Source organism: Corvus hawaiiensis, chromosome 26 (assembly GCF_020740725.1).
Source record: "Corvus hawaiiensis isolate bCorHaw1 chromosome 26, bCorHaw1.pri.cur, whole genome shotgun sequence".
NCBI classification, from domain to species: domain Eukaryota; kingdom Metazoa; phylum Chordata; class Aves; order Passeriformes; family Corvidae; genus Corvus; species Corvus hawaiiensis.
Window position 1 is genome coordinate 6,547,849 of NC_063238.1, and position 24,581 is coordinate 6,572,429.

Sequence of the window (24,581 nt, forward strand, 5' to 3'; positions counted from 1 at the left end):
AAACTTGGATTCGATAAGGGCAGGCCTTTATTTTAGCTCAGCATAGGGTAGAAAAGCATATTCCAACCTTTCCTTCACTTTAGTACTTTTAATTTTACAAAAAAAAAGTGTTAGCACCTTCAAAGAGAAGCTCTTCTGTCAGGGAGAGATGCTGAGGTCCTACAAACACTTTCAGAGAAAGGGCTCACCCTTTTTTTACTTTACTAAGTTCCAGCATCATCAGCATTTTCATCTACACCTTGAAATTTCACCTTAGAAAATTATCCAGGAAACAAAGTCTGAAGCAGGGTAACAGCATGCAGCTATTTCAATACAGAGAAAGTGATGTCAGAATCTATTTCCTTTTCAAAGAAAAATCTAAGAGACTAAAACAGTTCTCAAGGAAAGTTATCATTCCTTCGTGGCCTTTCCATTTTTCTTTGTGAAGCATGAGGGAAATGTCAACTGATATTTAGGTGAATTCATTGAAACAGAACTAGAGTCCCAGTACAACAACAAAATAGCACAAAATTTACATAAATACTTTCAAGAGTGGCAGTAAATATGAGTTTCAGTGTTTCAAATTACAGAATAACTCTGTCTTTTTCTCCTTTTTTTCCAGGACACACACATTTTAGGAAGCTTCTGTTTACAATCTGCAAAAAATATCCATCACTTTCTAGGAATTAATGCATATAACATTTAATAGAAATGAGAATTTAACTGTTTCAGAATGGTAATTTTCATCAATGACTCCTAAGACTGAGGAAAGCTCAGGTATTTATGTGTGCACTGGAAATCTACCTATTACATGAGGTTTCTCAGTAGGGCGTTAACTGAGGGCCTGGGGGATCCACACACAAGCTAGTCTATATTTTTTCAGCAAAACACAATTTAGCTGTGTGGACCTTATTTATCCCTTGCTTTGAAGATAAGAGTTTTGTGGCTTTGTTTGTTCCATTTGTTTGATTTTTGTTTTTTTTTCTTGAAGTGGGGGGGGAAGGGGGCTGTTAAATGACAGTGCATATCAAGTTGCAAATCAAAATAATTAGTTTTGCCTTAATAATGCCACCTCAGCTTTCACACTCAGCTCTTCAAACACAACCAAATAGATGCCATTTCACAACATTCATTTTGATCTTTGCTTATTTCTATTAAAAATTGTTACAGCTTATATATCTGTTTATTCTTCTCATTCTTCCCACACATCAACAGAGCAAAACCCAGACAAATTTCCCTTCACAAGCTACTACACACTACATTAATAAATAAATACTGCAAACCTATATATGTTGCAATAAGGAAATAGACCTCATCTCGATCCTGATAGTTGTAGAATTTCAAGTAGATGTCAGAACACAGATCATTTTCTGTGCAAAATACTTCAAGTCCCTGAAAAGTTAAAGGGGGGTGGGGGAGACAAATGAGAGCAATTATTGACAAGCTGTAGTATTTGGGGTTTTTAACAGAATATTCCAGTTACTAACATGTAAGACTTACAACTCTATACTGGGTAGCAGTTTTTCCCATAAAATCTAACATATTAAATTTTCTATTTCCAATCATAACTGCATTCAGTTTACACTGAGCCAATATATTGGCTCTGTCTGGATTGATTAAGCATAGGTAATAGACATTTAATTCTTTGCATCACTCCATTCACTCAGGCAAAAAAAAAAAAAATATTTGGTTTACATGTGTTTTGAGAAAAAAAAAATTCTACAAGACTAAAATTCCAGTGCTAACACTGAAAGCACACAACTGAGGTTTCACTGCAGAACTCTTGTCATTCCTCAGTCATGTACAGTGGGACTCATCACTCCACGTTAGTCTCAATATGAAGCAGTGACCAAACCTCCTCCATGAATCAATCCAGAGAAAATACATCATGAGAGAGAAATTCATTCAATCCTGTGATAGGTGTTTGAGATAAATGGAATGAATTGCTCCCTGATGGTACTCCCGTCTCCCTTCCCCTATACTGACTGCTTATGAAAGAAGTTTTTCATCTTGTCAGAATTCACTCTGTTTTTATCTTTTTGACAACACAGGAAAAGAAAACACTTGAAAAACCGGAAAGGATCATTGAGTACTATTTCACTATTTAATACAGAGTTTTTAAGAACGCATGGCTTTTATATAACGATGCAGACTGTTTCAGCTGGTCACTTTAAGAAACCATATATACACCATGACATTAAAATAAAATAAATACTTGAGCTTACCAGTGGCATCAGCCCATGTCTTCTTTTATAGATGCGACGCACATTTTGCAGTGTTATTTGTACAACTGGTTTCTGTGAGGGAAGAGGGAGGGGGAAAAAAAGATGGAGACATTCTAGTAGGTTTATGCTCTTCTACCTTACCCTCCTCAGACAATCTGAAGTCTTTCGTGACTATAGATACTAGCAATATGAAAACAATATCCATCCATGTCATTTTAGCAGAGGAATAGTGATGCTAAGCAGTTATGTTAAAAAGAGGAAGCTAGTCTTTGCTGTTGGTTTTTGCCTGAGTAGCAAAGCAGCTGAGGAATCAACAAGCAGCAGTGTGTAATCCCTGAGTCTGTGGCCAGTAACAATGCTAGTGCACGAGAGAAGCAGAACACAACAAACGCTATCAAAAGGGAGCCATTGGGCTGCTGGGCGAGCTGTGCCAACGGTGCCACCTGGCGGGTGGAATCAGAACGGCACCGTTATCCCACTGAAACCCTTTTCCTTGCCTGGACTTGCTTCCAGCATGTCAGAACCAGAGTAATTCGAGTAGAAAGGGACCTTTAAACGCCATCTAGTCCAACCCCACTGCAATGAGCAGGGACATTTTTAACTAGACCAGGCTACTCAGAGCCTGGTCCCACCTAATCTTGAATGTTTTCAGGGATGCGGCATCCATCACCTCTCTGGGCAACCTGTGCCAGTGTTTTACCACCTCCATGGTAAAAAACTTTTTTTCTCTGTCTACTCTGAATCTAGCCTTGTCTAGGTTAAAACTATTACCCTTGACCTATTGCAAAAGGCCCTGCTAAAAAGTGTGTCCCCCAAATTCCTCCTCCTTTGTCAAACACACTTTCTCCAATTCCCTTCTCCATTCTCTGTACTAGCTCCAAACATTCCTTCGTCTTGTCACAGACATGATCTCTGTAACTCAACATTCCTTTCAGAGCACTCAGAGCTTTCCCTTTATTTTCCCTGTGTCTGAGCCTCCAGACTCCACTGAATCTTCTGCTTGTCTCTTCTTCCTTGTCCTTAGGGCACTCAAGTTAGGCAGATTCCCTTCTTCCCCCACAGGGTACCAGTGGATGAGAGCACTAGAGGCGTGCTTCAGTCCTCAGCCCTGTGGAGGGAACTGGCAGCACAGCATTGGGATTAGAGAATGGGTCTAGCTTGGTTCTTCATCCCTGGCCAGACTGCTCCACCAGCCTGCAGGACCAGTCATACCCAGCTGGAACAGCATCAGGGCTGCTGATGCAATCTCACAGGCTGACAAGCAGAGTGGAAAAAAAAAAAAATTAGTCTGAGAATTAAAGTTTACTGGTGATCGTGCTACTGCCATGTCCATACTGAAGGTATTTCACAAAATCATAGCCAAGTCAGTGGCCTGCTAAGACCATCACTACTATTTCTATGACAAAGATCCAAAGCAGTAATCCATCTGCAACATGTACTCAGCTTTCCTCCAGAGAAAGAAATGATCAGTTTAATAGGAAACCTAGCTAAGAGCTCCCAAAGTAAACTCCATGGATATAAAGCTTTCACTAAGTTGAAACAGCATCAGACTGAGAAATTTATCTTAAATGAAATGTTACAAGTAGTGATCTTCAAATATTAATAGAGAATAAGCAAAGGACATTTTGTGCTTTGTCAGTAGGGGGTAAACTTCAAGCAAGTTAGCACAGAACCAAGCCTCAGAAAAAGAGATACACTGAATGCAGCAGAGCAGCAGATATCAAAGGAAGACTAACAACCTTCTAAATGTAATTGAAAATAGTCTTCTTGGAGATGTGCTCTATGTGCATTTCAGAGAAATAGTACAGACAATTAAAACTGCCCACTAGCAGGGCAGCGTGCTCACATTGTATGCAAGACCATCTACGAGGCACTTACAGGATATCCATTAAGAGGCTGGAAGTACAAGTTAGCATCAGTAACGCACACATGCCCTGGATTAGTCACCAGTGGCGTCACCATTTCTGCTTTACATTCCATATGCAGCGTTTCAGAAATGCTTTGAAATCTACAAGTGAAGAAAAGGAGTAAGTTTACCTCCAGTTCTTACTTTGGTAGAGGCACCCTTAAATTATTTAGAAAGGTTTCGGTTAGCTTATAGCCTTGGGACATCAGAATGGGGACTTCACTAAGCCTATTTTACACAGGAAGAAGTTTTGTTGAGACCTCCACTTTAACAGGCACTCCAGAAAGGAACACTGCTACATTCTGCTCCAGTCTCAGAGAAGTAAGACAGCTGACTTTTCTAAAACTAGTTTTATTTGGCATATACTGATGTCAAACTGCAACAAATTCACAGACAAATGAAATGTTTTGGAGATAAAGTAACACATTCATCTTCACAGCACAGAATTTCCCACTCTCCATTCCGGATGCTTCAGAACAAAAAGAAGCTAACTCTCTGAATTGGAGAACTTAAACTAACTCAACCAGCAATCTAACTATCAGTGCAGTAGACTAATCAATCAACAAGATGAAAGTGATTTCCCAGTAGAAAGTGATTAGAAAAGTACCTGTTTTTATCAAATGAAGTTCTAGCCAAGCGTGATTGCAATATAGCAGTTATCTAACATAGAAGGAAAGAAAAATTAGTATGGTCTCTGATTCAAATGCAATGAGAACTTAATTATTAAACAATGATATCACAATTTCATTATTAAACAGGGATATTAGAAATAATCAGGTACTTACCATGGCAGCTTGATCTCCCATCTTATCTAGACAAGAAGCCCTGTAAAGCTAAACAACAAGCTTTGAGTGAAACAGCACAGAGATCTCCCACACAGTTCAGGAGTCAACAGAAACAGGAGGGGCTTTAGCATTCTTGGTGACAGCATACTAAAAGATCTATTACTATTTCTTTTTAAAGTAGGACTTACATGTTCACTGCTACTGCCATGTTACTACTTTGTCTGCATACTACCACCCTGTGTACTAAAAGCTAATATGGGTCACTTACAACAGCTGTCAGAACTAGCTGCTGTGTTTAATTCTACATTTTAAAAATAGATAGTTCAAGATTTTCACCTTAAAAACAAATAAAGCTCTACATTAAAAATCAAAAGATGCTGTGATGAACTATGCAGGGATACCAAATAACCACATACCTGATGTAGAGTTTGCACAACATCTCCTACTTTCCCAGCAATATCCAGTTGGAATAAGTGTTCTGTTCTACCCTAAAATTGAAAGTATTTTTACTACAAATGAATTTCAAACAGAACTCAGCGGAAAAAAAATAAAATCACGCTAAACTAAAATAAAAACCCTTAAATAATGAAACTCTAAACCCTGATAAAATTATGCTATTAAAGATTGTGCTGTATCTCAAAGATTCCAAAAGCAGATGTAAAACCTGATCTTTTTCTCTTTACAAATATATCTTTGCTGTGGAAAGCTCTCTGTACAGTATTTTGTCTGTTGTTTAATACAATACAGCACAATAGCTTTGAAGTGAACAAGTTAATGTAGTAAATGCAGAAGTAGTACCTATTTTAATATCTATTTTTAACACATGCAAATACAGAACTAGCAAATGACATTACATTTAAACAACTATTGTATTTCTTACAGATAAAAGACACCAGCCCATCAAATCTTTAAAGACTAGGCTGAAAAAGTTAGTCACTGTCATCTACATAAGTAATTTTGAGCTGGAAAGATCCCAAATACAATCGCAGCCTATTTTGACTAGTCATTTACAAAAGCCTCACTAACACATCACCTAGCATATGTGGCACACTCATTTTTCCCCTACAAAGTTTTCCCAACTTTCTTAAGTGTCGTTTTATAGTACCTATTTCTGGTTTTAACTTAAATATATTAAAAGTATGTATATGGATCAACTGGGACTAACTCTACACACAACTCATGTTTAGCAAATGTTGTTCGATCCTTTCATGACCCCTGACTGCAGTATAAAACTGTATAAAATGTGTTTCTGTAGGGTTTTGTGATTTCTCAGGCTAGACTTTAAAAAAGCCAACAAAGTGATCAGTAAGACTACGACAAGACCCTGGTCAGTAGATACAACTGGATTAATTTTAAACTGAAGGAAGGAAGACATGAAAATCTAGACCATCTTCACATACATTAGTATGTGATCTGAGCTGAACTGACAGCAATGCAAGAGGAAAGCATGCTTCAAAAAGCAAATGGAACTGGATCATAGGGACACATGAAATCCAGTAGCAGTTTAGATAAAAGCCTCATAACATTTCACCCAGAGCATCATTTTCCTTCAACAGGAAAAAGCACAGCTCTCTGAAATCCTAGTGAATGGTCTACAAGGATTGCTTACAGACAACAATGTGAAAGTTTTTGTCTCTGTAGCTCTCCAGCCGTGTGCAAAGACAACAGCTCAGTATTTTGTAACTGATCTGAAACAATCAAAGAAAGACACAGAAGATAAAATGTATTTCTCAATTCCAGCACTTAGTGACATATATGGAACTGGCAACAATTCAAGTAGAAGATATTTAGCAGCAACAGAAAAAAATCAGAAAAGATTGAAGGTGAACTAGATTTCTTGTTTAAAAATACAGAAACATAGCTGCACTTTAGCAAAGTAAATTGTAATGGTTAACTGTCAGGAATGTTTTAGCTGTGGATGAATCATAACTTAGGAGAAAATGAAGTGAAAAGCTTTCCAAACAACCCTTCTGATTCTTTTCTTTTTCACTGTGTTGGCAATGGGATAAGGTATTTGTGTGATACTTAATAAATCTTGTACATGGCTGCAAAACAGATCATGGAAGGACTAGGAGACAAAACACATGTTGAAACACATGAAGAATTACAGGAATAAAACAAACAAAGAAAAAAAATTTAAAGTCCTAGTTTAAAGGCAGATCTAATCACAAAACCAACCCCAAGCAGTCGTTGAGAGAACGGAGATCCTCTCTTGACTCTCTTCTGTTGACTACAGTAATGCAAATTTAGGGACTCCATCATTCTTGAAATTTCTTACTTGAACAAATACATTGAGAAATATAATTCTGTCTTTTTCAATTCTTGGGCAATATGTTAATTAACTCTGAATTTTTATTCTGTGTTTGTGCCTTAACTAATCTCACAATTTAAGCAAAGAACCCTTACTTGTATGCCTTGAAGCCTCCAGGCTCAGAATTGGAGCAGACCGATCCCGTCAGCAGAAAACAACCAGGAGTAAGCTCCAATTTCTGCTGTGAGCAGCCTCATCTGCCATTTCTTTGAACTAAGAAGCACTCAGCTGGGAGATGTCAATTATCCATCTCTCATCCTCAGGTCTGAGCAGAACTGAGGAGAAGCCACTTAGCCAGGATGCAATGTCCACTGTACACAGCAGCCAGCTGACAGCTCTGTTGAGCCCATAGAGTTGCACATCAAGGTAAATGGTAAGTGTGAAGTCTGCAGCATGTCCTCCAAGAAGTATCAGAAAGCCATCACAGAAGAATTCTGACATGTTTTTTCAATATACAATTACTTTTTTTTAAAGCTTTATTGTCATATTCCTCAAATGATAATTATCTTACTCTTTCAGAAATAACATAAATCCTTACAAAACTTTTCTCAGAACAGTGAAAAAATACATACTTACTCTTACTGTTTTATAGGGTGCAATAACATTTCTTTCTTTAATGAGAAAAACCTGAAATAGTAACAGACATTACAGATTCACACCTTAAAAAATAATAAAATTAATCAGAAGTACTGGTAAATACAAAGCTAAAAACACTGTTTAAGCAAGCAAAACACTAGGTTGTAATATCCTGCTTTAACCACCCCAGATAAACTGCAGAAAAACAATAAGCTTTTATATCAGCCAACTGCAAGAAGGGCAGAGTTCAATTTAGTTCAGAGGCTTACTTATACAGCCAATTAGTGGGCTTTTATCCCAATCATATGGCCTTAAAGGAGTCGCAATACTAAAGCAAATACACTCAGCTACATTCAGTGGGGCAGATCCTCCCCCTCTTCTAGTAGCTCAAGGTTCTGCCCAAACAGGAATTACCCCAGGCTAGCAACTCACAACACACACTGTGCAAACTTTCTCAAATGAATGCCCTTCTGCTGCTGCTGCTAAACGTTTTGCTTCCAGCTCCAACCATAATGAACACCAGATTTCCTCCCCTCATCCAATACCATGCTTTTGAACAGTTTTATTTTTCTGGTGCTAGCCTCATATCTGAGAACATCTTCCCTCTCCAAAACCCACATAAAACTACTCTCTTCTTCAGAACATTCTCAACTCCTATAAAAAGACCTGACTGCTGGCACACTGATTTGTATGCTGTGCCTTACTATCCACCTTCTGAAAGGTGACAACCCAGAAGTAAGTTGTGGTTTTGCTCTGTTTCTAGAGAAGGTTCAAACTTGCTAAATCTCAGGCCTAAGCTCAGGATTGGTTCTGAACTAAACAAAACACACTGGACTGCATAACCTACTGTGTTCTACTCCTGGCCCAAGAGAGTTGGTCGAACACAGGTCCTTTCCAGAGCCTCAGTTTCCTTCCTACAGGTAGCATACCTGTGGTTCTACGCTCCAAGGCATCATGGCAGCAGCCTCAAACCAAGGGCAAGTACTAAACTTGCAAGAAAGGATGTTCTTCTCTATCAGGAATCCTTCTGGCTGCTACACAGAGCCTTCCCCACTCCCACCAGCTGACAACAGAGGCAACCTTCACCACACGACCACTCCAAGAGACATCCAGCTAGAAGAAAGCAAGTGGTAGGCTTAGAAGCCTCTAAGCTCAGCATGCCTCTCTAAGTGCTACATTAAAAAACAATGGTAATTAGCGTCTTTCATCTGACATCAGCACGTACAGACCTGAATCAGGCCAAGGGAGAATCAGAATGAGAAACCTGCTTTACATTCATCGCTCTTCTGCAGGACAACTATACTGAGTACTCCACATTACATAAGAAGTAGACACAATGGTTTGTGGTTTTTTACTTGTAAGCTGAGCAAAACCTTGAGCATACTGTATTAATTTCCTATTTTGGAGGATTTCCCCCAATTTTATCTCAAGAAAATATACTGAATCTCAAATTATTATTCCCATTTAATATATTTTAAAGCCATTAGTTCTAAGTTGTCTGTTACATAAAGAAAAGCTGTTTATCCAGCTATGTATTAAAAATTTCTTTTGAGTCTAAAAGACAAAGATTTTTAAGATGTTCCAAATGTTTGCTATGTGCAGTTTCCTACAAGGCCAAAATTCTACTTAAAAAACATACTTTTAATTAGATCATGATTTGTCATAATTACAGCTAGTGACTACTTGACACTTGGAAGTCCATATGCCTTCTGTACAAAATACCAGCATTTATGATGTCACCCAACTATTTCAGAACTCTTCCTCACAGATAGGAAGAGGACTGGCAAGCAAGACATGGGAGGAGTGGGGGGTGCTAACCACATTTGCCATCTTAAAACTTAATTCCTCTTTCCCACAAGGTGTTTCTTATAATCACCTGCACTTCAGAACATATAGTAATGATGCATGGTGGAAGCATTGCCCGGAGCAGCTAGAAATACTTTTTTTAAAATCACTCAGTACACAAGAAAACCTGCTAACTCAAGAAATAGATTACACAGCATTTTTCACAGAAGCAATTTCAAAATGAAATTAAGTATCCTGATTACTTCAACACAGACCACAAACTCCTCTGGCACTGACAATATTAAATGCTTGAATTTGTTTTAGACTGCTGCAGCATGTAACTGAGCAAGGCTATAAATTTTGGGCATTGATAAAGACAGATTTTAGAAATACACAAGAATATTTAAAATTGTATTTCACTCCCTCAACTCTGTTCTATCCTGAAAGGAAAACATGATTTTTGTTGGTTTTTTTTTTTTAAAACCTTTTACAGCTTTGGAACACCTATCAACCGCAATTTATCAAAATTTGAAATGTATCCCCTTGGTTAACTTTAAGAATTAATATATCCACAATCACAACTCTCGACTGGAACTCAAAGACAATATTTCAGGACAGCTTCTGAAAACTATTTGGTGGAGATACCGCACAGTCCAGAGTTTTCGCAAAGCTGAACCACAGGGACTAAGATGGCTTTGCCATTACCACAACATGCTGAAGAAAGTAGACGAAAGCAGTATAACAAGACCAAACTAAAGATGACTAATAAGAAGTTTTATTAGAGTCTTGTCTCCTTTTTCATTCAGTTCTAACGTTTCCCTAAGCTCCATTATAAAATGCACAGGGCAAAAAGTTTACTTTATTGAATTAATGACTTAATGAAGTCATTAACAGTTTGCAATTTCCAGCATTAACAGTTTCACATTAATGCTAAGTTTTTGACATTAATTAGTTTTGCTTTCAGTTAACTTCCCACTCTTGGACTACAGCTTTGAGGAATAATACCATTAAGGAATGTAAGCGTGCTCATTTACGTAACCTCACCCATTTATAGATCAAGAACCTGTTATATGCAGGTCTTACCTGGCTACATACAACAGAAATCCCTCCAGATGTATTCCTAAAATGTAAATAAGATATTTGAAATGATGGGCATTTCAGCTTTAAAGGAAGTTAAATACATACAGTGTCCCAAATTTACCTACCGTCTGAAAGGGTTATTTGCTTCATTGTCTTCTGGGGCTTTTATACTAATGCAATCTCTCAACGGTATCTGCAGCAAGTTATAAAAACACACAGTCTTTCTTAAAAGCTTTTTAAAGAGAATCTTAAGTTACCAAGAAATTTAAGTTTGCACCACTTACCTTGATAATGGGCTGGATATTGTCATCTGGTTCAAAAATAATTGACTTTGAACAGACTTTTAGGGAGCCTCTGAATTTTCTAAAAGGAACAAAAAAAAAAAAGTTGTGCATGTGTTCAAGACACATGAGCCTAGAATGACTGCAGGAAATTATGGTATGTAAGAGTTTTTTACCTTTCATCTCTGCAATCTTTATTTATAATATGATTAGCTGTGTGCTGTTCAAAGTAATATTCTTCCAGGTTAAGAAGAAGCAGTGAAAACCTACAAATTAAAAAAAAAAAAAAGACTCTTTTACTCTAAGAGAAAATACTGTAACAGTTAGTACTCTTAATAAAACATATCAGGTCTTTGGAAAGCCTTCACTGATCTCTTTTCTGTGCCACACCTCAATAATAAATTAATTTAGCTCTTTAAAATAACAACCTATATGGAAAATTTGTCTACACATGAAGAAGATCAATTGATGCTCTTCCAACATATGTAAGGTTAGGTATTTGATTCTGATGCCTTAGGTGGAAACTATTCTAATACAGTCAGGCTTTCTGCTTTAGCCCTATGCCAGTCAGAATGTGCAATGACAAAAAAGAAGGGCAGGAACTAATCACTTAGAATGGATGGAATTAGATTGTTTTGAAGCCAAGCCAAATTACATTGGTCTAAAATGTTAAGTGAAAACACTGGCACAGATTTTACAACACAGGTGAGTCACTCGATGGACACTCTCTGAGGAAGCATTACCTTCCTCTCCAACCACATTTTGTACTTCCTCTGTACCTCTGTTCAACCCCCCAAGAAGCCTGTTCATGGCTTAATGTGATTAACAACAAACCTCAACAACAACAAAATAAAACCAGGAAACTGAAGTCTTCTGAAGTATTTAATTTCAGGATCATAGCAATGCCAGTGCTGGTACCAAATAAATTCAAACAGGCCAGATCAGGGGGAACATGAAAATGCTTTCTCTAACAACTTAACTAAAATTGCTGCAAGTGATCAAAACTCAGCAACTTTCTAACAGGGTGAGCACTTGGTCACTGAGTGTTTCAGCTGTAGAGAATGCCAATGCATGCTGCTGGCACAGCAGGAGATGCAAAAATAACTTCAGTTGGAAGTACAACTTGTCTGTGTGTAGCACTGATCTGATCTGCACAAGCACTTAGTATTTATTTACACCCACACTTTGAGCTTTTTGTACTTTGTTCATGATGTGCTTCACTAGAAATGCCTGTGAAAACACTAATAAACACCAAGTGTTCCCAGAGCAGTATTCAAACAGCAGTAAATATGTCAAGAGTTCACAAAATGAACTGAGTGAATCGAACAGCCTGTTCATTGAAAAAGCATATTTCACAATGGAAAAGATAGTGTTATTGAAAATACATCTTGTGCACTTAAAGATTTGTGTTGTGGTTGTTATATTAAACAGAACATAACATCAAAAAATAAAGGTTTACTGTAACTACAAGTAACAGTGGTTACTTGTAACAGTGGTTACTTAACAGTGTTCTTGTGTCCAAGATACTTTGTCCTACTGCTCTACTGCTTATTCGAAATGGCCTTATCTTTACCTCTCCTCTCTTGAAAACAGTTTTTTTATGATCCCATTGTGCTGGTTTTGGCTTGATTTTCTTCACTATCTACTATGAGGCTTTGTTTTGGATTTGTGCTGAAAACAGTGTTGATAATTCAGAGATGTTTTTGTTATCACTGAGTGTGCTTAAACACAGTCAAGGCCTTTTCTGCTTCTCACCCCACCCCACTAATGAGGAGGCTGGAGGTGCACAAGGAGCTGGGAGGGGACACAGACAGGACAGCTGACCCCAAGTGACCCAAGGGTTATTCTGTACCGTATGGCATTATACTCAGGATGTGAAACGTAGTAGCTTCCACACAGTTACCATTAAATCCCATTTTTCAACATATCCAGTTGAAATCATCTGGGACAAACTTAAAATTTCTGATTTTGCAAACTCAGATCTTTCAAGTTCTATCACATTTTTAAAGCTTTCCAATAAAGCTATGTTAGGATGTATAAAGAGCAACTCACCAGTAGAATGCTCTTCTTTCTAGTATGTATAAGCATATGCATTCAATTTATTATCCACAAGCCAAAATATTAAAATAATAATAAAAAAGTCAAGAACAAACATAGCACCCAGATTTTTTAGAAAAAAATCTATTCTCTTTCATCATAAAACAGCCACTATTCACATAGGAAACATGAGCTTCAGAGAAATAGCATTTATGGTCCCACAATTAATTATTTTCCAAGAAAACTGATGCCTGTTCAACAGAATTAATTTCTGAAATTCTTCATTCTTAGTCTCTTTCCTTTGTCTCCACCTACTCTTTTAACAAATTCCTCACATTTTTATATTCTTTCCAAATTCACCTGTTGACAGCACTGGTAATTACTAGACTTTTTAAGTTTTTGGTAAATGCAGGCATCCCTTATGTATTCAGACAAGCCATGTTTTTACATCAAAACATTGGCTGTTATTCACAGTAACTATAATATGCTTCACATAAGCCAAAAGACATAAACCAAGAGAGTTCTCTTTGAAATTTTTCATTATAACTATCTCCATGAAACTATTGTATCTCTATACTTGTCACTTTATAAATCAATTCACCTTCCCAAAACCCGAAGCTGTGGGCAAGAATTTGAGGTATTCCTTCCCTGGCATAACACTCACTGCTGCTGAACCAGATGATTTCATGAAGAAAAAAAAAGAAAAGATATGCACAAAAACTCAAGATAAACTCTTCATATAGGCTAAATAGGTACTGTGGGGAAACTGTAGGTTTATTCCTTTTAAAATACCATGTTTGCTAGCAGTATCCAGTTTACCCTTTTGCTATTCTCTGTCTCTTCCACATGACTACTCACTCCTAGGTTTACAGAGGCAGCATCACTGTAGAGCTTCTTGCTGGAGATCAGCAACCTCCTGTGCAACAATCTCCTGCTCACTGACCTCAGCCTTCCTGTCTTGAAAATGGGTTGTATTGCTGTGCTGGCAACTGTTAAAGCATTTTTCCCTCAAACATTGTATACCATATAGGCCAAGTGCATTTTCCATATTTTATCTTCCCCTCCCACTCTCCACAGAGCCTTCCATGTAGTTCTGAAGTCTCTTCCTGGCATTTCTATGCTTGTTGCTACTCTACATGCAAGTCCATTCACTCTAACTGCATTTTCCTGTATTTTCAGGCTGCCGTGAGTCACTTCTGCAGGCAGACAGAGCCAGATATCAAATCTCCACAAATGCAATCACAAGTCTCTACTTCTCTCAAGCACCCACTGCAATTGGGACAAACTTACTGCCTGTCCCAAGACTATGCCACAAAAACTGCCCCTTTTAAAATAGACACGATACCATAAATGAAAGCAAAATTTTCACACTTGCATCTCAACTACTGGTTAACAAATCTAGACCAGTTCAAGTTACTGCTAATAATGAACTCTGGAGATTATGATGCATGATCTCTGGCACAACCTTCTGGAGTTTCTCAACTCATCTCAGTCTTTACTTCGTAAGTATTTAAATTTCATTTCCCTGTGTTAATGATCCATAGAGTTGTCAAAGAAAAGAAAAGTCAAGTTTCATCACATGTTACTAGAGTACATCAGAGCTTTTTATCTTCACAGAAGAAACATCTTTTACATAAACAGAGCCATTGATAGTTACTGTATCAAGAGGGCCCCTCTTGAGAACCATCACAGCACATGATGATACTTCAGGCTTGCCAGGAGGTTTAACAAGTATCTAGATCTACCAAGACCGCAAGGGTACGGATCAGTCTATGGCATGTTGCGTAAGTAGGCAAACAGTGTTGTGAAGGCCTGAAAAAAAAGGACATCAATCATAGTAGTTATAAAATTACAGCAATGGGATCTTCAGTGCACAACTAAGCAGTTGGGCTTTGGGCTGACTGCTTTCCAAAGAGCTAAAGGAGGTATTCCAAAGACACCTGTGATATCAAGATGACTGGCATACCAAACTTATATACTATCAGCTGCTATGTGGTCCTACAACTAGAATTTGTATGCACACTTAATATAGATCTAAAATAGAAATTTAATTCTGCACATGACAGGAAGACTTACAAATAAATAAATAAATAGTAGGAAGAGAATGCATGAGATACCCTGTGTAAGAAACTGGTTAAACCTGTAACAGTTGAAAATTGTATTTTGGTCTTCAGCCACTGAGCAGCTGTACTGTTCCCAGTGCTGTGTAATTAACAGCAAACACTGTAAGCCTATGACTTTATCACACTGACCTGGAATAACAGCATGGATCACAAAACCAATGTCAAGACAAGTAACAATGTCCCCAGTCTACCCTTTTTTGCCTTCAAGTCTGATCCCAAGATGAAAAAACCCCTCAATCTAAGTGGTTAGTCAGGCAAATTTTAAGTTTTAACTGGGTCGTGTACAAAAATGTTTTGGCATCTAAAATGAAAAAGGGCTGGTTTTTTGTTTTGTTGTTTTTGGTTTTTTTTTTTTTTAATTTTAAATTATCAGCCAGAACCAACATCTAAAAAAAAAAAAAAAAAAAAAAAAAAATATCAAACAACAAACCAACAAACAAAACCCAGTTCTGGTTCTTACACATTTTTAGGAGATCCCTTCAGTTTCTGTTAAATACATTTGCCTGGTGATCTAAAACTTTGTATTCCTACAGTATTCCACAGTAATAAAGAAATATCACAAAGTTCTTTTTCAGGCAAACAGAAAAGGATCAAATTTGAGACTTTTTTCTTATTATCAGCATGTGGTTCATTTTGATCCATTTTCAAAATTAATAACCCAATTGTTACTTGAAACTTCCCAAGTATAAATCATTAATGAGTGTTTATTAAAAATCTACTTAGAGAAAGGTAATGCTATAGCTTGGAAAGCAACTCGAATATCTGTTGACACAAAATCCTTTGAAATCAAGAAATAAAATTCACACCTCAAAGCTTATTACAGGATATTTTTATGCTTGCTTCTGAATAAGAACAGGTTTATGTTCACAAATGTTGTGGTCACAATGCTGTTTAATGCTTTGCAACACACTGATGAAGTTAGTAAGCCACAGACATGTCTTCGGGGATCATGGACCTTTTTTTCTTGTACAATGAACTTGACATACTAGGCTATCCAAAAAAACCCCAATGTGTTATTCTGAAAATGACAAAGAGACAAATTAGACAAGATTTAAAAAAAAAAGTTCAAACTTCATGGAAGTAGCTATAAGGGTAGAGGGTCTCGAAGAGGTTCAACACCTTATACTATAGCTTCTTAACAGTCCAGTCTTTGTCTCCAGTGTCTCACCAACAGCAAACAAACCTTTAGAGAACTTCCAAGATGACTGTATTTTCTTATTTACGTGTAATATTTGAAAAATGGAACTTGAGAGGGGGGAACAGCTTCAGTAACTTTGCTGGTCCCACACACTTGTAATGCCTCAAAAACTACTTCCAGTTGTGGAGACCAGCCAACTTTGACTTAAAAAGTTATCACATTAGCAGATAGGCCATAATAGAAGCTTCTGTTCAGAGCCGTGGAGTTTTCCCAGGATAGTTTTGCGCATGGAAGGGTACATGGAATACCAGAATCAGTAGCATGTGAAGGGGTCAGGCACAAGAACAAGGTTGTCAGGAACAAGACTACCCTTTGGAATGCAGCAAACCTGTGTGGCAGTTCTGCTGTCAGAGATTCTGGGAAAGAGACAGTTCCACTTTCTAGGGTAAAATAAATCAGTAGCTACCACTGCCACTATGGCAAAGCCTTGAGCTTTAGAGTGGGAAAAGCACTCACACTGTTACATCTCAGGTTTAATGCAAGTTCTGCATTCAAAAATCAACAGCAGCAGCAGCTTGGAGGGGGAAGAACTAACATGCTAGATAAGGGAATATCTTCTATTATAATAACTCACATAGCTGGAAAAACCAACACCACCAACTTAAATAACACAAGGAGTTTCCCAGATCCAAAAATGGAAAGAAGATTTTCAGCCATAGTTGTGCCTGTCTGAGGGTATAGGAGCTACAGCAATGGATTACCAGTATAGTGTACACACACACATCTCTCCATCCACCCAGATAACTTTAATGAAGTCTTTAAGAGCTTTGGTGCTGGAACATCCTCAATTCCCACACAGGGTTAAAAGTATACAGAGCCTGGTGGAGTAAAGAGTTAATCTTTTAACAGTCTATGAGGAGCCGTTTGAGCTTTAAATGTAAGCACCTACACTTAAGGGGAGAGGTAAATTAAAGCATGCCAACGTAATTTTGCTTGAAGACCTATTTCAAATTCCTGTCATTGTATAGCCCCAGAAAGAATAGAATAACTGGAAAATTCATACACCAGTCACTTGGAAGGTATTTTCTTGTGAAGGGAATCAGTATTCCTTTGAGAAGCAGCTCCAGGTAAAAAACAGAAAGAGGTAACTATCTTGCCAAGAAAAACAGAACTCACTGCCTTTTCCAAAGGGCTCCCATATAATTGCCATTCGGAAAAGGTCTGAGGAATATGAGTCAACAACACACCCAAGACGCATAGGAAAACTCAGCACTAAGTATCAGGAAAACACTTGCAAAACTTCAGCTTGTATGATGTCATTCCCAATACACAAGGTTTGTGAACCCAAAGGCACCCAAATATTCCTAGCATTGTTCAGAGTATGCAGCTAAGAAGCCAATCACTCTTTACAAACTACAACCTGGGCTTTTTAAGTCCTGCCAAGATGCTACAAAATATCCTCCAGACAAAAGTGTGTTGCATCAGGCTTAGTCTACATGAGAATTTAATGTTATTTTGCTTGATGTGCATGTACATCTATACTTCACTTCAAAAAAGACTCAGAGATCCAACAACATCTGGGAGGAAAAGAAAACAAAACAAAACAACAAGTCCACCGTTTAATTTAGATACCAATCTCACCAATTGAAGCACTGGATTTATTCAAACTGGACACAGGAAAGTCCATGCAGAGGCCTGTGCCATGGCAAAATGCTGTTTATACCACCCAGAAAAGGTACCCATTGATCCTGCTTTAAATTCATAGTCTGTGACTGAAGTCTTACTATTTTCATCCTTTCATTAGAAAAGCATATGCTGGAAATCTACTTGGACAGAAGGGTTTCAAGTGGCTGATCCAACACACCTTGCATAATCACTTGACTTGATACTGGAAGCACAATCCTGATAACAGAAGGAAATTGTCAGGGACGAAAAAGCAGGGCAGCCCAATCTAGCAGCAGCCCACAGCTATGCAAAACCAATTTTAAAATTAAACCTCCTCCCAACAAGAACAAATTACCTATAGGCCAGCTGTAGGATTCATTTGCTGATGTTTGGATAAAAACCTTCATTATGCATATTGTGTCTGAAGAGAGTAAGATAAGGCTACTGATTTAAAATAAGTAAATAAATAATCCCAATGCCCCAGCAGCCATCACATCGAAGATCCATCTGGAGCACCTACATGCTGCCAGTAGGTTGCTTCATGTGAGTGATGTTTCCAGCAGAAGAGACAAACCCCTCACACAAGAAGCTGAGCAGCAGGCAAGACAACCAGCAGAACTTTATAGAGAGCCCCTGTACCAAGTGTTTACACTTGCCTGCATTTGGGCACACTGCCAAGAGAAGTGAGAAATCAATTTATAAAGAAAGCAACAACCTGAGCCAAACACCACATCATCTAACTTGATGTTTTGTAACTAAAATTGTTTGCAAAAAAGGATTGCTGTTCATGAAGGATGAGTATTTTAGGGATTAAATAAACTGTCCTGCACACAGGACATTTCAGAACTTTCTTGTTTTCTACTAGAAAATGGCATATAGTCAGAAAAGAAGGTTTATGTAATCAGATATTAAAGTGGACCAACTAATTAGTCAAGAAGAAGTATTTTTTTTCAGATCACTTAAAACTAATCTGATCTTCCTTCCCTCCAAAGCAACTGCATAAGAAGATTAACTTCTTACTTACCAAGTTTCACAGTACCCCTAACCGGAACTTTTATAGCTTAAAGTTTTGTAGAAAGCGATGTACAAGTAATAAAAAAGCCCAACCAACCAAAAACCTGAAAAAAACCCAAGAAACCCCAAACCAAAGCACACAGCAAATACAGCTGCCACAAAATTTTTAAAAGTCCTGCTCATCTTACTAGGAAATATCTACACCAAGGACACAAAGATCAAGTAAATGCCTTCAAGCAGAAGTTGGTGTCTGTAACAGCTACCCAGCACCTAGGTAAAAAATTCTCAGAACCTGTCCCTTCAATTAAGTCATAGCAAGCTGGTTTTTTGCTGCTTTAAGACAGAACTATAAGGACAACGTGCAACAAAAATACAGTGTTTCTAATCTGATATTTCAAAGCTCAAAGTATTTTAAATCACTTAAATGCTTTTAAGATTTCCTAATTGAGAAAAGCACAGGAAAAGAGGGAGGGGCAGGGACCTGATACAGGGTACAAAACATAAATTTACTTGGATTTTATACTAATATCAACTGTTAGGCAGGGGGAAGAAACAGAGAAATAGGTTTGCAGATATAGGAAAATCTGCCAGTGTAAATGTGAATGACACTAATCTTTCATGAAGTGCTCAAATTACAAACTCAAATAATAAGATCCTGATATGCTTTCAAGTATGAGCAAAGAAAAAGAGTTCTCATCAATAACTGCAGAGCAGTAATGATGACACTGATAAGCTGAGTTTGTTCTCACGGCTTTTTAAAAGTGATTTAGATCCCACTTGGGTTCTTTGGGACAAGTCTGATGAGTTCTGGCCTTTTTTTCCTCAGCTTCTCAAAAAAAAAAAAAAAATATACTATTTACATTAAATCCGTAACACAGCTAACACAGTCATTTTACTTGCTTTTCCTACAATTAAGATGCTTTACTTTACAATTAAAAATAGTTCTCTTTTCCTTCTACACAGTTTGTCCTTTCTCCCTGCAGCCCCTTACACACAACTGAAACTAGAGCAGCCCCCCAAAGAAACGAGATATACAAGAAGACAAAACGTGATCCAGAACACATCTGTACTTCAAAAAAAAAAAACACCACTTCAAAGGATGTGGTAGCTTCATGGGCTGTACAGCTATTAATCAGAATTTATATGGACAGAGTGAGTCCAGCTCTTCATCATGTGGTTTTCTCATCAACAATAAACAGTGCTGTGTAGCCAGCAGAGACCTGCACCAGGAATTTGCGCAGGCTCGCATGGGAGCAGCCTGCTGTCCGCCTGGTTCCTGCGGCAGGAGACAACCGGGAATCCCTGATCCCTCCAGAGAAGGCAATGTGTCCTTCTGCTGTGTGACCCATGCCGGCCTACTGCTCTCACAGAGATTTCCTACGTGGAAATATTAAGCTTGCAAAAGATTTTGAAACTTTGTGACAAGACAGATACAGCTAAGCCAGGTAAAAGAAAGTGGGACACTACCTAAAAAGAAGAGGGTAAATTCAGGATACACTCAAGTGTGTGTGACAAGCCTTTGTTGTACGTTCAGAAACAAAACAAATATTACAGTCAGCAAGCAAGAACGGGCTAATTGAATTTAACACTTTAAAGAGGCAGCACAGAGTCTGTAATTTAAAGGCTGACAATATACTGACTATAGCGTTCAAGGAAAAAAAAAGAAAAAAAATCCCAGCAAACTACAACAAACTACAGTGAAGCAAAGCTCCATGCCACAAGCACAACTGAGAACAAACAAAGATACAAAAATCTACAAGACGCTATTTTTCATGCAGTTTATGCAAGGCAAGCAGCATTCCTGTTTTCCCAGGTCCTTTCTACACCCTTTTCAGCCGTAACTCAGGGGAACCATCAGCCGCCTGATCCCAGCAGTAACAACGAGGGCAGCACAGCACCCGGGCTCTCCTCTCGGCGCTGCGCCGCGGCCTCCCCGGAGGCCCCGCCACCCGCAGCTCCGCCGGGCCCTCCGAAGGGCCGGGGCCGAGCGGGGGCGACCGGGGCCGTGCCACTCACCTCTCCTTGGAGTACAGCTCCCGCTCTAACCGCCGCCTGCGGATGAAAGCCATGGAGCCGCCCGGCCGAGCTGCCGGTGCCGCCGCCACAGCAGGCCGGGCCGGGCCAGGCCAGGCCGCGCCTCAGGGAGGCGGGGAGAGCGGGCCGGCCGCAGCCGCAGCCGGGCTGGGGAGCCCGGCCCGCCCCGTTTATACCGCCGGAGAGGCGGGGGAGGTGGCACAGGGAAAAGCCGGGGAAATGGAGGCCGTCGGCAGCGAGGGTTCTGAGCCCTCGCCCGGGCTGCCGCGTCTCTGCGGCCCTTCGGGGCCTCCGCGGCGCACACGGAGGGAAGCTCACGCTGTATTACATTGCGAAAGAGCTTAGTTACGTGGATTTAAATGCAAGTTTTAAATGTAGTGCCACTGCAGTGAGATCATTGTGCCCGTAATTCGTGCGACAGAAGCTGTCCGGGCAGGAGGTGTGTTCAAAACCTAGAATCACAGAATATGCAGAGTTGGAAGGGATCCATCAGGATCATCCAGTCCAGCTCCTGGCCCTGCCCAGGACATCCCCACGACTCGCACTATGTGCCTGAGAGCATTGTCCAAACGCTTCTTGAACTCAGTCAGGCTTGCTGCTGTCACCACTTCGTGGGGAGCGTGTTCCAGTGCCCAAACACCCCCTAGGTGAAAAACTTTTTCCTTATATCCAACCTAATCCCCTGACTCGGCTTCATGCCGTTTCGTCAAGTCTTATCATTGCCTAAAAAAGACCTCTTTGGAAAGAGGAGTTAAGTAAGATCCCTTAGTTCTTATAAAACCCCTTCAATTCATAGAACTGCCACTGTATCTGAACGATTTATAATGTGTTTACAGACACGATCTCTTGTGCAGTAGAAAAATGCTGCTTTTGCATATTTATAAGTTAGAAAAATGGATTCATGGAGGGGATATAATTTTTCACATAGGAATTAGAATAATTATAGGCTTCTAGGCCTCAAGAGATTGTCTGATGTACTCGGTGCACAGGCAGATTCAGGTATATGTTGATCAGTGTAACTCAAATACTTTCAATTTGTGGACATAAATATGAGAAGTGTTGTATTTACGGAAGACAGGTTTACTTTGGCTAATTGTCTTTCAGGGTCCTCTTGGAGTACTTCACAGAATCTAAGGAGACAACAGATCACAGTTTAAAAATCACTTCTGTCATCTGCGTGAACTACTTCTCTAATCAACTTGTAAAAGCACCTGTTTGAAGAAAACATGCAACATTTGCATGTAGCTTGTACAAATTTCTAACAGCATCTATAGACATATATTTGTCCAATAGCCAACCTGAATTTTCTTTGCTGCATTCCTTGTTGTCGTACTTCCAGTGGAATCATGGAATCGCGGAATCATGGAAAGTCTTGGGTTGGAAGGGACCTTAAAAGTCTAGTTCCAACCCTCCTGCTGTGGGCAGGGCCACCTTCCACTAGACCAGATGGGTCAGGTCCCCGTCTAGTCTGGCCTTGAACACTTCCAGGGATGGGGTACCTACCGCTTCTCTGGGCAACCTATTCCAGTGCCTCACCACCCTCACAGTAAAGAATTTCTTCCTAACATCTAATCTGAACTTTCTCTCTTCTGGTTTGATGCCATTACCCCTTGTCCTTGTCACTACATGCTCTTGTAAATAGTCTCTCTCCATCTTTCTTGTAGGCTTCAGGTACTGGAAGGACCCAATTAGGTCACCCTGAAGCCTTCTCTTTTCCAGGCTGAGGAATCCCAATTCTCTCAGCTTTTCCTCATAGGAGAGGTGCTCCATCCCTCTAAAAATCTTGGTGGCCTCCTCTGGACTTGCTCGAGCAGGTAGATATCCTTCCTGTGTTGAGGACCCCAGAGCTGGGTGCAGCACTTGAAGGTGAAAAATATTTATGTGCCTCATATATGTTTTAATAAATATTTGTGTGTAAATACATATTTATTTGTATAATTGTTTATATGTGCAGACATGTATATCGTCCTCTCATAGACGAAAGTTTTTTTTCACTTTTCCTATAGACTACACTCATAAATGATTTATTCTTACAGCTTTATTCTGCCTTTTTTCCAGGATGACTTTTGCCTTTATCTTAAGGTATAAGGCATCAACACCAACTAGAGTGTGGTAATTATGCCCCATGTGTTACACAAGAGGAACATTCACAAATACATCCCAGGAAGAACTTGCTTTTCTTATTGTGACAAAAATTTCTCCTCAAAACCTTTTCTAACATAATGCCACCTAGTTCTCCCCATTTTATGCTGAACATGTAAGTTCTCCTCAGGTATAATATTTTGCCTTAGTCTTGATGATTTCATTCTACTAACTTTAGACATTTATCCTACTTAAGAAACCAGTTTTGAAATTTGATACTATCTTCTAGCACCAAGGTTGGTGAGAACCAGGTTCTTAATATATCTATATTCTGTTGCACCTTGCAGATCACTAATGGAAATACTGAATAGAACTGAAATGACAACAGATCCTTATGGGTTCTCATTACAGGTTCTCTTCAAGTTTGATTTTTGTAAGCAGCATGCCAATTTCTTGGTGCTTTCATGAAAATTGTGTTTCTTTTGCTTTTTGTTTTAATGAAACTGTCATGGGACGGTGTCTAAATTTTACTAAACTCAAGATCTATAATAATTACTGTTTCTCTTTTTCTACTGAATCAGTGAAATTGATTGCAAAAAAGGGCATTAGAGGAGTGTGAGAGTATCTGTTCCTGACAATCTTATGGTAATTTCTTAATAGTGAAATTTATTCTAGATTATTCCTTGTCATCAAAATTAATCTGGATTGCTTTAGACTAGCTTTCCTTAGATAAAGGCATTTTATCTTTTTCTTGTCTCTTTAAACCTATATAGTCTTTTAGCAACCAGAGATTATTTTTGCTATATTACTAAGTAAATTTCTTTAGGCCTTATTAACTTGATTACATAAAATTTACATAGTTTTTAATTAATTCCTTCTTTAAACTCTATGGTAAGATAAATTCAACTAAGTATCTGGGCACTTCTTATGTATTTCCAGAACATTTTCTTGTTGCATTTTATACTCCTTTTTACCTGTCACTCATTTTGTACTGTAGGCTTTGTAATTGTATTCTTTTATTCATATTCTTTTATGTTACTCTTCAGTTATGTCCCCTTATTGTGACTTTTTTCTTCAAATCCTTGAAGGGTTTTTAATGTGATGTTAACACAGTCTACTTCAGCTTCCTTTCCATCTTTTTGTTCACATCAAGATAGCTTGCTACTGTATGTTTAATTAAAAATGAGTGTATTGTTCTCTGTAGAAAATCTAGGTTAGCTTTAAATGACTGAGCTCAGGCCTAGACTGAACAGAAAGGAGTTTAATTAACTCATATCGAATGGCATGCTGTTATGATGAGCCTGCTTTTAGTACCTAGACTAGCTTGATTAAAGTTAGCTTAACTATTTCTACATATCAGTGCAATCCAGAGTTGGCAGTGCTGACATGCTTTTTCTTCCTCTTTCTCTCAGAGTAGGGAAGCCTATTTTGGTCAAATGTGTCATGATCACTTTCACTCAGTTTACTTTCTGCCTTTAAAGTCAAAATGAGCTCCTCTCTACTTGTCATGCAGTTCCAGTTGGTAGTGCCTCTTGTAACTTCCTCTGTACTGTGAAGCAA

General features: G+C 38.7%; 1 protein-coding gene across 3 annotated transcripts in view; it reads right to left on the minus strand.

Moving 5' to 3' along the window:
- Positions 1–21,055, minus strand: part of NSMAF (neutral sphingomyelinase activation associated factor) — a 39,049-nt gene extending 17,994 nt beyond the window's left edge. The window contains exons 1-12 of one of the 3 annotated variants that reach the window (XM_048329189.1): positions 20,922–21,055; positions 11,105–11,194; positions 10,932–11,010; positions 10,773–10,840; positions 10,651–10,687; positions 7,783–7,833; positions 5,312–5,383; positions 4,896–4,943; positions 4,718–4,770; positions 4,083–4,212; positions 2,205–2,276; positions 1,263–1,371 (exon numbers count right to left, since the gene is read on the minus strand). In XM_048329189.1, coding sequence (XP_048185146.1) covers positions 1,263–1,371; positions 2,205–2,276; positions 4,083–4,212; positions 4,718–4,770; positions 4,896–4,943; positions 5,312–5,383; positions 7,783–7,833; positions 10,651–10,687; positions 10,773–10,840; positions 10,932–11,010; positions 11,105–11,194; positions 20,922–20,974 — 862 coding nt within the window. In that variant the 5' untranslated portion in view covers positions 20,975–21,055. Of the gene's footprint in view, positions 1–1,262; positions 1,372–2,204; positions 2,277–4,082; positions 4,213–4,717; positions 4,771–4,895; positions 4,944–5,311; positions 5,384–7,782; positions 7,834–8,711; positions 8,832–10,650; positions 10,688–10,772; positions 10,841–10,931; positions 11,011–11,104; positions 11,195–20,921 lie in introns of those variants that run through there. The other 2 variants (XM_048329190.1, XM_048329191.1) reach the window with 2 other exon arrangements.
- Positions 21,056–24,581: the final 3,526 nt, after the last annotated feature.